At 43.7% G+C, this 15,364-nt stretch overlaps 2 protein-coding genes across 5 annotated transcripts in view; one reads left to right on the top strand and one right to left on the bottom strand.

Moving 5' to 3' along the window:
• Positions 1 to 6,999, top strand: part of LOC116695534 (cortexin-1) — a 45,533-nt gene extending 38,534 nt beyond the window's left edge. The window contains exon 2 of the mRNA XM_032525844.1: positions 4,034 to 6,999. Coding sequence (XP_032381735.1) covers positions 5,156 to 5,536 — 381 coding nt within the window. The 5' untranslated portion in view covers positions 4,034 to 5,155 and the 3' untranslated portion in view covers positions 5,537 to 6,999. The remainder of the gene's footprint in view (positions 1 to 4,033) is intronic.
• Positions 7,000 to 9,100: 2,101 nt separating this feature from the next.
• The window catches only part of fbn2b (fibrillin 2b), a 76,592-nt gene continuing 70,328 nt past the window's right edge, over positions 9,101 to 15,364 (bottom strand). For 3 of the 4 annotated variants that reach the window (XM_032525841.1, XM_032525840.1, XM_032525842.1), the window contains 18 exons: positions 15,222 to 15,341; positions 14,897 to 15,019; positions 14,618 to 14,770; positions 14,414 to 14,479; positions 14,194 to 14,319; positions 13,712 to 13,831; positions 13,496 to 13,618; positions 13,179 to 13,310; positions 12,923 to 13,048; positions 12,575 to 12,781; positions 12,255 to 12,380; positions 12,033 to 12,155; positions 11,643 to 11,759; positions 11,387 to 11,515; positions 11,071 to 11,190; positions 10,222 to 10,453; positions 9,859 to 10,018; positions 9,101 to 9,711 (listed from right to left, as the gene is read on the bottom strand). In XM_032525841.1, coding sequence (XP_032381732.1) covers positions 9,334 to 9,711; positions 9,859 to 10,018; positions 10,222 to 10,453; positions 11,071 to 11,190; positions 11,387 to 11,515; positions 11,643 to 11,759; positions 12,033 to 12,155; positions 12,255 to 12,380; positions 12,575 to 12,781; positions 12,923 to 13,048; positions 13,179 to 13,310; positions 13,496 to 13,618; positions 13,712 to 13,831; positions 14,194 to 14,319; positions 14,414 to 14,479; positions 14,618 to 14,770; positions 14,897 to 15,019; positions 15,222 to 15,341 — 2,681 coding nt within the window. In that variant the 3' untranslated portion in view covers positions 9,101 to 9,333. The remainder of the gene's footprint in view (positions 9,712 to 9,858; positions 10,019 to 10,221; positions 10,454 to 11,070; positions 11,191 to 11,386; positions 11,516 to 11,642; positions 11,760 to 12,032; positions 12,156 to 12,254; positions 12,381 to 12,574; positions 12,782 to 12,922; positions 13,049 to 13,178; positions 13,311 to 13,495; positions 13,619 to 13,711; positions 13,832 to 14,193; positions 14,320 to 14,413; positions 14,480 to 14,617; positions 14,771 to 14,896; positions 15,020 to 15,221; positions 15,342 to 15,364) is intronic. The other variant, XM_032525843.1, reaches the window with a different exon arrangement.

A 15,364-nucleotide genomic window follows, 5' to 3' on the forward strand; every position in this document is an offset into this window, starting at 1 on the left:
CTACGCCGAGCTCCTCTCGTATGACTGAGCTTTCTCACTCATCTCTAAGGGAGACGCCAGCCCACTCTCCTGAGGAAACCCATTTGGCTGCTTGTACCCTGGATCTCGTTCTTTCGGTCATGACCCAGCCTTCATGACCATAGGTGAGGGTAGCACGAAAATTGCCCGGTAGATCAGAGCTTTGCCTTCTGCTCAGCTCCCTTTCCGTCACAACGGTGCGATAAACGAATGTAATACCGCACCGGCTGCTCCGATTCTCCAACCAATCTCACCTCCATGGTCCCCTCACTCGCGAACAAGACCCCAAGGTACTTAAACTCCTTCACTTGGGGTACGGACTTACCCCCTACCCAAGAAAGACTCCTCGTTGGTTCCTCTGAGAACCAGGGCCTCAGATTAGAGGTGCTGATCCTCATCCCAGCCGCTTCAACCAGCTGCGAACCGATCCGTGAGTGCTGAAGGTCACAGACCGATGACGCCTCAGACCACATCATCTGCAAAAAGTTACGATGAGATCCTGAGCCACCAAACTGCAACCCCTCCCGCCCCGACTACGCCTCGATATCCTGTCCATAAATATTATAAACAGGATTGGTGACAAAGCGCAGCCCTGGCGGAGGCCAACTCTCACCTGGAACGAGTCTGACTTACTGCCGAGAACCAGGACACAGCTCTCTCTTGGTCTACAGAACTGGATGGCCCTAAGAAGGGACCACCCCCTCACCCCATACTCCCAGCAGCACCTCCCCCAGTTTCTCCGCGGGGACCCGGTCATACCCTTCTCCAGATCCACAAAACACATGTAACTGGTTTGGCCATACTCCCGGCTCCTCAAGGATCCTTGCGAGAGTAAAGATCTGATCCATTTTTCCCACGGCCAGGACGGATCCGCATTGTTCTTCTCAATCAGAGGTTCGACTATTGGCCGAACCCTCCTTTCCAGCACCTTGGAGTACACTTTACCAGGGATGTGCGAAGTGTGATACCCCTGTAATGGCACACACCCTCTAGTCCCCCTTTTTGAAGAGGGGAACCACCACCCAGGTCTGCCACTTCTCTATAGGCACACCGTCCCAGACTTCCTCCACGCAATGTTGAAGGGGCGTGTCAACCAAGACGCAGCCCTCCACCCCAGAGCTTTCAGCTTTTTGGACGGATCTCATCAATCCCTGGGCTTTGCCGCAGTGAGTTGTTTGCTGCTCACGACTTCCCACCAGGGAAATTGACACAATGCCCCCACATCCCTTCCGCAACTCAAGCCGCTGCTCCTTCGCGTCAAAAGGAGCCAGTTGAGGTGGTTCGGGCATCTGGTAAGAATGCCTCCTGGGCACCCCCATAGGGAGGTGTTCCAGACACGTCCAGCTGGGAGGAGGCCTCGGGGAAGACCCAGGACAAGGTGGAGAGATTATAATCTCCAACCTGGCCTGGGAAGCCTCAGGATCCCCGTTTGGAGCGTGGTGATGTGGCTCGGGAAAGGGAAGTTTGGGGTCCACTGCTGGAGCTGCTGCCCCCGCGACCTGATACCGGATAAGCGGTCAAAGATGGATGAATGGATGGATGGATTTTGACTTCCTTTTCATAAAATCGACTATTCTGTATATGTTTTACACTCATGATAACAGTAAATTCCATTGCTTAAGTAAATCAATATACAATTTGTAGAAGTAATGGTGTACCTATTATTGTATAATATGATAGATTTCACTATTACAAAGGTAACAAATGCTTGCTCTGTCTCCTCTTTCAGTCCGTTTCCCCTCTTCCTCAGTCTATTTATCATCCGCTCCCTCTGTCTGTGACGAGATAGTGAGAGATAATGGAGAAACGTTGCCTCTAAATAATTACAGGGTGGATAGGATCAGATGAGGAGGTTATGTGTGCGTACCTATTTACCACTCCTCACACATTCAAAAAGGAAATTATTCCAGTTGTGTGGGGTTTCGTCCGCAATGTTCTTTATTAGCACACTTGTATATTAAGAGTGTGTGTTTACAGTGTGTGTGTGTATGTGTGTGTGTGTGTGTGTGCGCATGAGTGGGTAGTTTCAAGGCTGGGTTAGACTGGTCTGTCTGCATCACAGTGTGTTCACACAGTTTTTCATGTGCAGTGGCCATCTGTCCTGACCAGGGTTTGGTACTGAACCTCAACACCTTTTGAGTACAGATTACTGTGAGAGTCACCTGTGGGACTGAGCCTCAAAATCACTTTAATTTATTTTAGTCAGATTCTTAGTCTTGTTACACATGCTGTGATCAGATACCCTCTGTTCCAAATCATAACTTTGCTTATTTTAAAGGTCCTGCACGTCCGTGATTCACACACACCTCTTTTGCCTGTTTAGACCTCTTCTGTGTCTTTGTGCAGACTGTGTTTGATTGGGATTTCTTCCTTTTAGTTAAGCACCTGTTAATAATAGAAGTTACACCTCTATCATTCTTATTTGTTCATGAAGTATGGTGGTTTAGGGTCTTGAACTGTGTTTTATTTAAACAAAGGTTTTGTATGACAGCTTATATTAATAGCTACATACACTGATGCACTGACACGTTTTATACGATAGAGTACAAAAGAACCTAAAAGAATAGTTTGAAGAGAAATCCGATCTGGAGCTGCAGATGCGTGACAGTGTCAGTCATAACAATGTCATTGAAAACAGTATCAAAGTTTCCTGACCTATTCTTGGGCTTTGCAACTCCCATCAGTCAGAGGCAGCGACAAGCCAGAAAAGACAACACACCCGCACACACGAACACACACACACACACACAAGTGCACATTCATTCACAGTGCGAGTGCCACCTCCCAGGATGTCATCCTGCTCTCAGGTCTGAAGTCTGGTGCACCAACCACCCAGGAGACACAGGCTGATGAATTAGCAGATAGAAAACATTTGAACTGAAAGCCAAAAAGAGTGACAGAGAGAGAGAGAGAGAGAGAGAGAGAGAGAAAGTACATGAAAAGGCATTTTGCCATGGCCATGCAGAGGAGTCAGTCCAGTTTGTGCCAGCAAACCTCTCCTCTCTCCTCTGTACTGCTGCCCATTCACCAAAGGGACTTCTGCTCTCTTTATTCATCTTTACCTCCTCTATCATTCTCCATAATTTGCTTTTCCTCTAACTTTGTTTTCTGTCCATCCTACATTTCCTATTTACTGTAAACCTTGAGTCACTCAACTCTAACCTAATCTTTGCAACTCTGACCTTTTCCTTCCTTACTGTAATATAGCCACTTAAAAAATGAAATTCACTTTCAATGAATGTGTCTTTCTGTTTCCAACCATCTATCTCTCTCCCTCCACATCCTCTCGCTTTTGTCTCTTTTACAAGCATATTTCCCCCCGCACACATTCATTGCTCTGCATATCTCTCAGTATCACGTTTGTCTAAGAAAATAGCCCAGTCACCGCTATATTCAGATGGGTGAGCAGGTAAAAACGGTTTGTGTATCGCATTTCTTCAATGATTTGAAACCTGGTACGCCAGGGGAGATGCGATTTTAGATTATTGATGAGGCTCCACGCAACTTTGTCTTTTCCTCCATCACATGAGCAAATGACTGAAGGGGGTCAACAAGTGAACAAATGGCCCACTGTAACAGTGCACTGACAAATGAGGGTGATGTCATGCACTATCAGTGTTTATAATCATGCATTCATTACTGCTAATGTGGCTGTAATGGCACCATAATCAGCTACTAATTGAGTGTCATTACAGGGGATGCTGGTGCAGTGTTCTCCCCACAGATGGCTAATGTCACTGTCATTGTTACATATTGAGCAAAGGGTGATAATAATCAGATCACATGATGAAATGAGGAAGGTATGACTTAATTTTCTCCTTGGTTGGTTAATGGTTCGCATTAGAAACAGTCCTCATGGAAAAGTGCTGCAATGCAAGCAGTTTTATTTGAAGGGATTTTACTGTGCACTGATGTAATATTGTGCAAATTAAATGTTATCATTAGAGCTTTATTAGTGACATTTTTAGACAATCATCTCAATTCGTTTCTAACCACTGGTCTCTTATTCTTTCAGGTTGTGAGTCAAAAGAACCAGGACTTAACCAGAAACACCTGATGACACCATGCCTGGTAATGACCGTCTGTCATGTCCGCTGAAGAGCCCCATAAATACACTCTGCATTCAATAGACTGAAGGTCAAACTGGATGAAGCCACTTTTCATTTGTGACTGACAATTTAACTTTTCAGAACCTTCATTTTCTACCTCTTGTTGCTGCTTTTGTTGTCAAGCGAGGCAGTCTGAACACTTGACTGCTCCGGGCCCACTTATCACTCTACAAGGGAAAACGTTCCATTTAGCGGGCAACATATACAAAGGTGATGAACTGCTTTATATTCTGGGCCATTGATCCACTGACCTCCTGATCTAGTTATCCCCACACATGTATGTTAACACCCACCTGGTGTTGCTGGCCTCTACAGATGCTTTAAAAAATCTTGTGTCTGACTCACAGTTCAGTGACACAACAGATATACCCAGTTGGGTGTTAGAAGTCCATCTGCACACTATTAACTCTTAAAGAGAGCACTCACCTTGACTGTGATCGGACACGTGTTGGTGTGTTTGCATTAGCAGGTGTCACGTCCTGCCTGCTCTGATCGAGAGCGAGAATGAGAGCTGATGTGGCAGATTGGCCCTGATAAATACTTTAAAAACATTACGTCCTGAGGGTCGGTCACTTCAATAAAAAAAAGCCATAGAACTTCATTACACTGTTCAGTCAATTCGTCTAAACGTGTGATGCTCAAAAGTAGTCTGCTTTAATTGAAAAGTGTGCGTGTGCGTATGCATGTGTGCCTGTCACATTGTCAGAGCAGATTAGGGCCAGGCCTTTCTGGATCATGTCACTTTGACTGACCTATATTTGACAAAATAATCTGACAAGAAGAAGAAGTTGTTTGTGTAAGTCCTGCTGCGATCAGAATACACACATCTTAGACAAACACACCACACTCTCTGACCTTGAGGATTGCTGTGCAGACTTCTTACTTGTTAACTACCTGCTGGCTGTGGCTACCTAACTTTGTATTCAGCCCACATGTCCTTCACCCAAAAAACAGGGAATATAATATAAAACTTGTAAACACTGTGATCAAACTCCCAATCTCAGTTGGCCGTTTCTACGCCACCCCTCATGAACAACTTCTCTTTCTCCTCCACACCTCCTCCCAATACACCAATCATCCAGTCAGTGTGTAAGCCCTGCCTGCGGGCCCCTTGGAGGATGAACAATGTGCCCACACTTGACTACGAGTTGCTGCTGTCCCCGGCCAGCACCTCCCTCCCCGGCAGTCCTGCCGGTGGCAGCAGCATCCCCTCACTGGCATTGGTTGGGGGGGATTCTGAGCAGCGTACCGCTTTTGCCTTCGTAGGCCTACTCATGCTCTTCCTGGTCTTCCTGCTGGTCAGGTGCTTCAGGATCTTGCTGGACCCCTACAGCCGCATGCCTGCATCATCCTGGACTGACCACAAGGAGGGGCTGGAGAGGGGCCAGTTTGATTATGCATTGGTGTAATGTGCTGTAAGGGGGAAATGTCATTGTTCATAGACTTCAGAGTCTTTTAGAGCAATTTTAGATGTGGAAATGGACTGGACCAATGCATAATATTGTAAATGCACTCTAATAAGAGGGTTGGTGTATGCCTGGTTTATATCATTGTTTTGCAGCCTTTGTACTGATGTTAATATGAGGCTGCAGGATGCTATGTAAGCATAACAAGTCTGGTTCAACAAAAGATCACTGGAAACGCTGCGAGCCAAACATCCAGATGTTGGACCATGAAGGACAGAAACAATGAGCTGCACAGCTGCCTTAACCCAACCTACTGTACCCATTAAACATGCTACAACATCACCTTAGGGCTAGGTTTTCCAAACTCCAGAGCTTGCAAATATTAAAACACAATAATATTTTTGGGAAGATCACCTTCACTCACAACAAAGTTTATAACCTCAAAGCTAGATTTATGGAAAGAATGCAGAACACAAGCAGAACCTAAATGAAGGAGTTTACACTTAAGCAGATGCCCCTTTAATGAACCAATGTCCATTATAAAGCATTCAAGTGTTAAGTGCTGATCAAGGAGCACAAATCCTTACTTTTTTTTTTAACACTGAGCCAGGAACAGCACTGCAGTCTCAGATGCTTTTTAAGCAGGTAGTTTGTGTCTCCATAAAATTTGATCTGTGGATGTTTTGTGTGTTACTATGTCTATAACGAGAAGCCATAATAAAACTATAATATGTTATTACTGCAAATAGAGTTTATGTTCACTGGTTCTGTCCTTTGCTTAGTCCGCCTGCCAAGTGTGGCGGTGAAGCAAACAGCAACCTTTAGGCAAGAGAAAGCTTTATTTTTCTATTCTTGACTCAGGTTTGGGAGTCTCTTTTTGCTACCTTTCTGTCATCCTCCTCTTACTGTATCGATCTTCAGACTGTGGGTTTTTGAGGTATAGTCATGCAGCCACATCTTAGAATGAGGCAAAGCAGGTAGCTTTGCTTTTCTTGTGTTTTTGTAATTGCATACATAGACCACCGGCTTTGTTTTTGATACACTGGGTTGAATCAGTGAAAATAAAACAAGGGTTTTCTTCTTCTTCCTGATTTCCACCGATGACTGGACTGTGTGAACGCTCCACATTGTTCATGTTGGAAATAAATAAAATGATTGCTACTTATTTTGTCATATTGTGTCAATTTTGTTAGCCATGGATATTTACACACAAGAGAAAATAACTCAGGACACAGGACTTAAAAATATAACCCACAATACTTTATTGACGTTAATGTCACTGGACAAAAGTTTACAGTATCGTGTGAATCACTCTAATTTTACAGACTGCCATTTGATGTTAAAAATCTTTGGTTTTTGTCTTTGCACAAAGATGATAATCATTCAGGATAATAAAATTATGTTTCATGAAGGCTGATTGATTTATTGATCGCCAGCCCAGTAAATGTGGTGTGACTGGATGTTTCAGGTTTATGGTGATTATTTCATATAAAGTATAAAGCACATATTTTAATGTAAGCCGTTGATGATGAAAGTATTGTTTCAAGTTTGACACTGAAGCTGAGATACAGTAAGCACACACAACACTGCCTTTTTTAAACATAGTGGCAAATAAAAGAAAAATTACAAACTGACAAGAAAGATACAAAGTATACAAAGGTTCCCAGGTTAGAAAAATGGTTATGTATTATAAACATTGCATAGGCTGTGGGAGAGTGCAGCAACCTTGATTGTTTAGAGAAAAAGATAAGCACCGTAGATCCTAGCAGGAGATGGTCATGGATCCATGTGGCATTGTACAGACAGTGTAAGCTCTTATGAGATACAAGTTGATATGAATGTTAATTATCTCGAAGTCTGATATGTTTTGATTTATTTTTGACGATGTCTGGTTTGACTGGTGAACAAAACGTCAAAAGTCAGTGATCAACAAATACATTTTTGTTGGTTTCGCCTCTTTTTTTCTCAACAAGACAATGTCAACAGCACTTAAAGGCATTCAATTTTGGGTTTACTGTGAGTGTTTGATTCGGCAGCCCTGGCATTTAAAAACAACCAATCTATATTCCACTTAAAAATATACAATTTAATTTTCAAAAAGCAAGTTTGATAATAATTGTTTTTTCAACACTGAGACTATACAAAAGACAGACAAACACAGACACAATAAAATCCTAGCAAAAGAAAAGAAATTTTTGCAATCCAGATTCAAGACTGCACTTTCTTTGTACAGCGTACAAGATGGTTTTATCTAGCACCTTTTTTCTCTTTGAGAGAAAAAATTAATCATGAGAAATGAAAGATGACCTGATGGATATTCATTTTTTTTGTGAGGTTTCGTGTTCACCTGTGCGTGCCCTTACGTTGTACAGCACTACCTTTAGTTACAGCTTAGGTTAACATGTCATGTACCTTTGAGACTGTGGTCAGCTGTGTGTCTCTATGTGTTGTAAATGAGGCTCAGACCTCAGACATCAAGCTCACGGTAAAGTCAAAGAAGTCAGATAAAGTCAGCTTATAGTCAAGTTCAGCCTCCCAACACCAGCTGTCAGCTACAGCTCTGTTCTCCTGAAGCATTTATGTTCGGGGTTTGTTTGAAAAATGCAGAACCAGGAGAAGCTACAAGCCTCTGACAGCCATCAAGGGTAAAAGACTTTAAAAAAAAAAAGATGGCTCTCAGGTCCAGAATCGGTGCAGTCTTGATCCCCACAAGGATAAATAAAAACATGACCTGATCTATCTTTTTTTAAGTCTACGAACTACTAGCTGTTTGTGATCCCTGCTTGTGATAGATGCTGAGCGACACTAGCACCCTCTTTTGTTTCAAAGTCAGCATCACAGCATGGTGTCCATAAAGTACTGAGGTAACCAAACATGACAGCACAAACACGCAAACACACTAATCCCTGCTTGCCGCTGCCCACAGGTAGAAAAGAAGACAGTTACATCAGAGAAGAACACAGCTTGCTGTTTTTTCTCATCTAAAAATTGGTTGTCATCCGGCTATTAAACAGACCACTATGGACTAAAGAACCTGAAATGCTGTGTAAATGTTGCAGTCCTTTGTGTTAACATTTTTTTTAACAGCACAAATACATTAAATGACACACTACAATACTGAGAGGGGCAGACGTGACAAACCTTGTTCCCCAGTGTTGATTTTTACCAAGATCACAGAGAGGTGAGATAGTCCTTGGACCACAGAGACGGCACCCAACCCCTTATATTTAGCCGTGAGATTACTTCTTGATAACACTAAGCAAAAAGACATCACTTTAGATCCTGCATGTGATTTTAATGCTGACACACACACACGTTACATTAAGACAGTTGTGGCCATTCTCAGCACTTGATTTCTGTTTCTGTTTAGTTTTTTGTTTTGCCTGTCGGCAAAAGTGCTTCATCTGTCTGCCATTTTGTCTTTATTAGGGGCCTGTGATCCAAGCACTAGGGGACCTATCTGCCATCCACCTCTCTCCTCCACTGGCTCTCTTACTGGAGGATGTGCTGGGTCGGGTACAAATGGGGTGTGGGGGTGTGGGGGGGGGGGATGGGGGGGGGGGGGGATTGTGGGGGGTTAAAAAAAACACACAGATGAACAATAATAACATAACAGTACAAAGTGGTGGTAGAGTTGGGCTGATTGACTCAGTCTTTCATAGCGCTTGATTACCCCTGTTGGGGTGGGGGTGGTCCTGCAGGGGGGAGCTGGAAGGGAGGAGTTATTTGATAAAAGGGAAGGTTAGAACTCAAAGGCTTTAGAAATCAGTCCAGGACCGGATTATAAGCGCACTCAGAGCTCAGTGCAGGTGAATGAGGAGCTTAATGCGCAGAGCGTCTCCTATTTCCCCTTGTAGGTAGTCAGTGTCGTGCTGCTCCTCCAGCTGGTGTAGTCTTCGGGGCCCAAACAGCCGCAGGCTGGCGATCTCTAGTCGGTAGGATCCCGCTGGGGGCGGCCTCTTGCCAAACCGGAGCACACTCTTTCCATCGCGTCGTTCCAGAAGGCGGAAGTGTTCATTAGAATTGCCATGGGTGATGACATAACGTACATGGTGCTCCAGGGGCTGCAGGGCAGGCAGAAGCTCTAGCAGCGGCTCCTTGTTGAGCAGCGAGGACAGAGAAAGGTTCATGGGGATGGAGGACTGGGTGTCTATGCTGGCCATACTCACTGCCGGTTCCTATAGCGTGGACAAGGACAGAAGGAAAGAGATGAAAAATGAGGAACCACAAACATCGCAAAATCAGATAAAGACCCCAAAAGACTCATTTTTATACATCAGAACAACTTTATTTTGAATTCTCAAGCAGTTTGTCAACACACGCACCTGGTTGAGCCCATTTTGATCAGCATTGCGTTTGTGTCGTCCCTTCTTTCCTCCTCCTCCATTGACCTTACACTCGTAGCAGGCCTCAGGAGACAGACTTTCGTCGTCATCATCACCCTCCACCATCTGGCCTGGGAAACCTGAGCCTGTCATACAGTGACTAGATGGAAATAACAAGAGAGGTTAGTATGTTGAGAAAGAGGGAAGGGAATTCATTTCATATTCATTGGGCAATCCTCAGCACATGAAACATGGTCAAATGTTTTCCTATGGTGAGATGTTGCCACCTGGAATTACTCCAAAATTGTCTAGTGACACCACTTTTCTAATACCAGTTGCTTAAATTAATATTTCACCACTCACCCCTGTCCAGCTCTGTAGAAACCTCCAGGACAGCCACATAGATAGCCTCCGTCGGTGTTGGAGCAGCCGTAGATACAGGGGTTGCTGCCCGTGCTACATTCATTCACATCTTGGCAGCCACCAGCGCCCTGCTCAAAGTCAAAGCCAGAGGGACACACACACTTGAAGCTGCCCAGTGTGTTGTAGCAAGAGGCAGAGCCGCACACTGTTGCTGCCTGACACTCGTTTTCATCTGTGGAGGAAAGACACAAAAGGGCAGACACCGATGATAACAATGTGCCTATATCATCACAAGATGATTATCTTTATAGACAATTCTTACATCTAAATTAAAAGAGTGCTTTCAAACAAATGCTTTAGTAGAATTCTGTCCTGTTCCATGTGATTTTGCACATCACTTTAGAGAAGTATCAATTTATTTTTGAGAAATTATTGCAAAATGTTATCAACAGAATCTGATAAAGGACCAGCAAAGAGAGCTATTTTAGTTTAAAATAAAAATCTGATCAATCAATAAAATATGTGTATTATTCTAATGATTTATGTAATTTACATTGTTGTTATTACATTATTTCACAATGACAAGGAATTTTCTTCAATATCTTAACTCTAATATTTTAAAGAGAAACATGATCTCAAAGGTTGTTTGAATGAATCCCTCCCACATTTTTCCTTATGTGAATCAGGGATTTTTTATATGAAATTAACTATAGATGAACATATTTTTGCAATCTTATATTAAGCCTTAAAACACTTTAGCCATGATGAATTCCTAAGTAATCCTCTATACTGATGTGTTCTGGTGCCTTTGTTGTTAACAAACTCACAGACTGAGTCAGTGTAACTCACCCACACACTGGTTCCACTGGTAGTGCTGCACGTAGCCCTGAGGACAGCCACAGCGGAAACCTCCCATCATATTCTGACAGCCGTGTTGACAGCGGTGGTTACTGCCACACTCATCCACATCTGAGGAAAATGAAAATAAAGACTTTACATGTCTAGTTTTCAGCAGTGCAACCCATATTTTCTGCCACATTTTATCACAAACATGTCAGCAGAACCCAATGTTCCCATGATTGTGGAATTGAAAAGGACCCTGCGTGAGAGACCTTCCTCTCCTAAATATATTAAACTAAATGTAAAGGTTTCTGTGTCTGCTCACCGTCACACTCGATGCCTGTGCTGTCCAAAGAGAAACCTTTACCGCATTCACAGTTGAAACTACCAGGCGTGTTGACGCACGAGGCCCGGGAACCGCATACACTGTTCTGAGCGGAACACTCATTGTTGTCTGCACAGAGAGAAGAAACCAATTTCATTTGAAGTAAAGATGCACATTTTGTTTTTTATGTTCTCTCTAAAGACAAAACTTTCTTTCGGTGCAGGGTAACACTGATCTTTTTCTGTCTTGTACTCACCAATGCAGGCGGTCTGGTGCTGTGTGAAGCCGGGAGGACACTTGCAGGTGAAGCCTCCAATGGTGTTGACACAAAGGAACTGGCAGTTATGCTGCTTGGTCGAACATTCATCCAGATCTTAGAGGGAAAGAACGTCCATCAAAACCAAATTGCATAGAAGTCTCAAAGCTATAAAGCTTGTTAATAAAAATTATATGAGAGCAATTTTTCATTTGTAACACACAACAACAACAATAATAATAATAACAACAACAGCCCCCAGACTGCCGATGTGTTGATTTCGACAATACTACTAATATGGTTAACCATCAAAAAGACCATTAAATAGCATCTAATAGCTTTTATTAAGCTATGAAATAACAAACAAACACAAATCAAGAGTGCACCTACCTTTGCAAGTCTTTCCATCTGGCTGCAGGCTGTATCCTCTGGGGCAGGAGCACAGGTAGCTGCCCTCTGTGTTTTTACACAGGAAGTTACAGGGCTTTGGAGACAGAGCGCACTCATCCATATCTGGAATATGCAGACAGGGTAAAAAACTGCTTACATTCTGCATCAATATTCAGTATCTATAAAAAAGAAGAGTATTAGTCTGACAGAGATCAGCCATACCAACACAGGAGGTTGCAGTGAAGTCGGTTTTGTAGCCCACATTACAGTGGCAGCGGAAGGATCCGATGGTGTTGATGCACTGACCGTTCCGACACAAATCCGGCATCACCTGACACTCATTGATGTCTGAAAGTATGGTGACATTGTAGATAGTGATCTGAATAGACTGGTTCTCACGCTGCCATACACATAATTCATCAATGAGTCTCTTTAAGCTTATGCAGTATATGACAATGTGAGCTTTCTTTCTTGAAGCTGCATTGAAGGGTTTGTTTGTTTTACTTCATAAAATCAATCGGTAGTATTACTGTGTGACTCACCTCTTCCGTCTGTAGTGTAGCCAGGTCCAAGTGGGCACATCCTCTTGTACTGTACGGTGCCAGGCAGCGGGCAGAGCTCACACTGTGAGCCCCAGCCCCGGCCTATGTTGCAGCAGCACTCAGACTTGGTCACACTGTTCCTGTTGGTGGATGACTGCTGGCACATTGTCTGCAGAACTTCTGTGTAACAGTAACCCTTTCGGTTGTCTGTGATTGGCATAAGGGATCGAAGAAGAAGGAAAAAAAATGTTTTGGTTACTAAACTTTAATTAAATTTAAAATATGCATACTTTTAGTTGCCACCCCCACAGTGTGTGACTACATATTCTTCAGCAGTAGTGATCTTACCTATACATTCAGTTCCAGTGGAGCTTGACTCAAAGCCATCATTGCACTCGCAGCGGTAGCTTCCTACTTTGTTGACGCAGCGTCCGTTCTTACAGATGCCAGGTTTGCTGCGGCACTCATTCAGGTCTGCCAGTGTACAGAGCAAAAGGACGGGAGGATGAAGAGAGCGAAGAGGCGGATGAATCCAGGAAAAACCACAGACATTGGGTGAGGACTGAGGAAAACCTCTCACATTGGCTAAAACATTTTTACTCACCCATACATCCCTCTCCATCAGGTCTGTGCTGCATGCCAGGAGGGCAGATACACATGAAGGTGCCAATCAGGTTCTTACAGGTCATACCCTTGGAGTCACAGTCATCTAGGCCCTCAGAGCACTCGTCCTGGTCTGGTAAAGGACAATGAGAGATGGCCAATAGGTAAATCTATAACAGTCAGCTAAAATGAGAACTGTTACATCCTGTTATCAGTGGAGTAGTACAGCACACAGAAAAGGAGGGAAATCAGAGATGACAATAATCAAGCAGATAAAAGTGACAGTTTACAAAAAGGAAATCTGATGCGCCCTCTCACCTCTGCACATGCGTTGGTCATCTCGCAGCACGTAGCCAGCAGGACACATACACTCATAGGAACCAAAGGTGTTTACACACCGGAAGGCACACAGCAGAGGATTCTGGGAGCACTCGTTGATGTCTGAAATCAAAAAGAGAGAAGGTTTGTTTAATTTACTGTCATTTTCTAAAAAGTGCCTTTGTTAATGTGAGTGTTACTGTGTAAGTGACTGACCTTCACAGGTCATCATGGGTCCGGGTTCGAAGCCCTCCTGACACGAACACTCAAAGCCTCCCACCACATTAGTGCAGGTTCCATTTCCACATGGGTTTCCTATTGAGCACTCGTCGGTGTCTGGAGAAGACAGAGAGCGGGGTATAGATAGAGGTGGCAATTAAAACCAATGAAGATTTTATACTGTACCTGAGACTTTAAAAGCCTACATTAGCAGATAAAATGTTAGTCCATAAATAGATCAGGCTGTAATGCAGGAAAAAGCTGCTACTGGTGATAAAAACAACATCACACCTGGGTGATAATACTGGTGATATATTCCGAGACATGGCATTAAAGTTCCTTAAAACAAGTCCAGCCTATTGATTTTTCTTTGTCTTTTTAATTGCGGCTGTTTCAGTATAAATACTCAAAATAGTCTATAATAGTTTTTTGATTCCATTGTTGCAGATTGTTAATTTTAATTTCAGAAACAATCTCACCAATACAGTTGACTCCTGTGTAATCCAGGTTGTATCCGAAGGGGCATTCACAGCGGAAGGAACCATCTGTGTTGATGCAGATACCGTTCTGGCAGATGTCTGGGTTATCCAGACACTCATTCATATCTAAAGTGAGCACAAGGAAATTAACATGTTTTCAAGACCTCCACACTGGGCCACTAAATAAAAAAGAAAAATCGATCTACGTTGTAGCACTGACCTTCACGAGCATCGCCCGGCCCAGGTAGCGCTCCGTGGCCAAAGGGACACAGACTGTCGAAAGCAGCTGGAGACGTGCCAAATGAAAAAGGTCAGCTTCATATTATTTTACAAATGTCTGTGGGCATGTGATGTCTTTATAAAAGCTGTGTGTGTGTGTGTGTGTGTGTGTGTGTGTGTGTGTACGTGTGTCTGTGTTACACACCCTCGCTCTCTCGTGGGCACAGCTCACAGGGAAATCCCCAGCCCTCTCCAGGCATCTTGCTGCAGCAGCACTTGGCCTTAGTGGTGTTCAAAGCTTTGGGGACGGAGCATTTTCCGGCCTCAAATTTGGTAAAACAGAAGCTCTCTCTGGTATCTGCCATAAGAAAAAAAGAGGGGACAGTAATTGGTCTGTTATTCACGGGACACAAAAACAAAAACCTCCTCCACCACATTTATACGTGAGATAGAATGTTAGTTTTTAATTAACAGCTTCTCTCACCATAGCAGCGACGTTTGTTGTCAGAGAGCACGAAGCCCGGCTGGCAGGTGCAGTGGAAGCTGCCAGGGGTGTTGGTGCAGGTGCCAAACTGGCAGAGGTTGGACTCCTCACACTCGTTGATATCTGGAAAAGAAATGTAAAATAGAACAGGGACAAGGAAGCAGGTGAGAAGACAATGGTGGTGCATTTGTGAATGTGCGTGAAGAGCAGATGGCTCGGTTGCTCTCAGTATGTGTGGAGCATTTAGTCTGTACTGAAGTGTGTCTATAACTGTATGTACTTTATGTATGTACTTATGTACTTTTTGTGTAAGTTTGTGTCTTACCTATACACTGGTCATTCTGCACCTCATAGCCAGACGGGCAGATACATCGGAATGACCCGTCCAGATTCTGACAAGTTCCCGGAGAGCAAGTGCCAGGCAGACTCACGCACTCATTGATATCTGAAAAGTGTGACAATATGCAA

This window comes from Etheostoma spectabile, chromosome 9, assembly GCF_008692095.1.
Source record: "Etheostoma spectabile isolate EspeVRDwgs_2016 chromosome 9, UIUC_Espe_1.0, whole genome shotgun sequence".
Taxonomy (NCBI): Eukaryota; Metazoa; Chordata; class Actinopteri; order Perciformes; family Percidae; genus Etheostoma; species Etheostoma spectabile.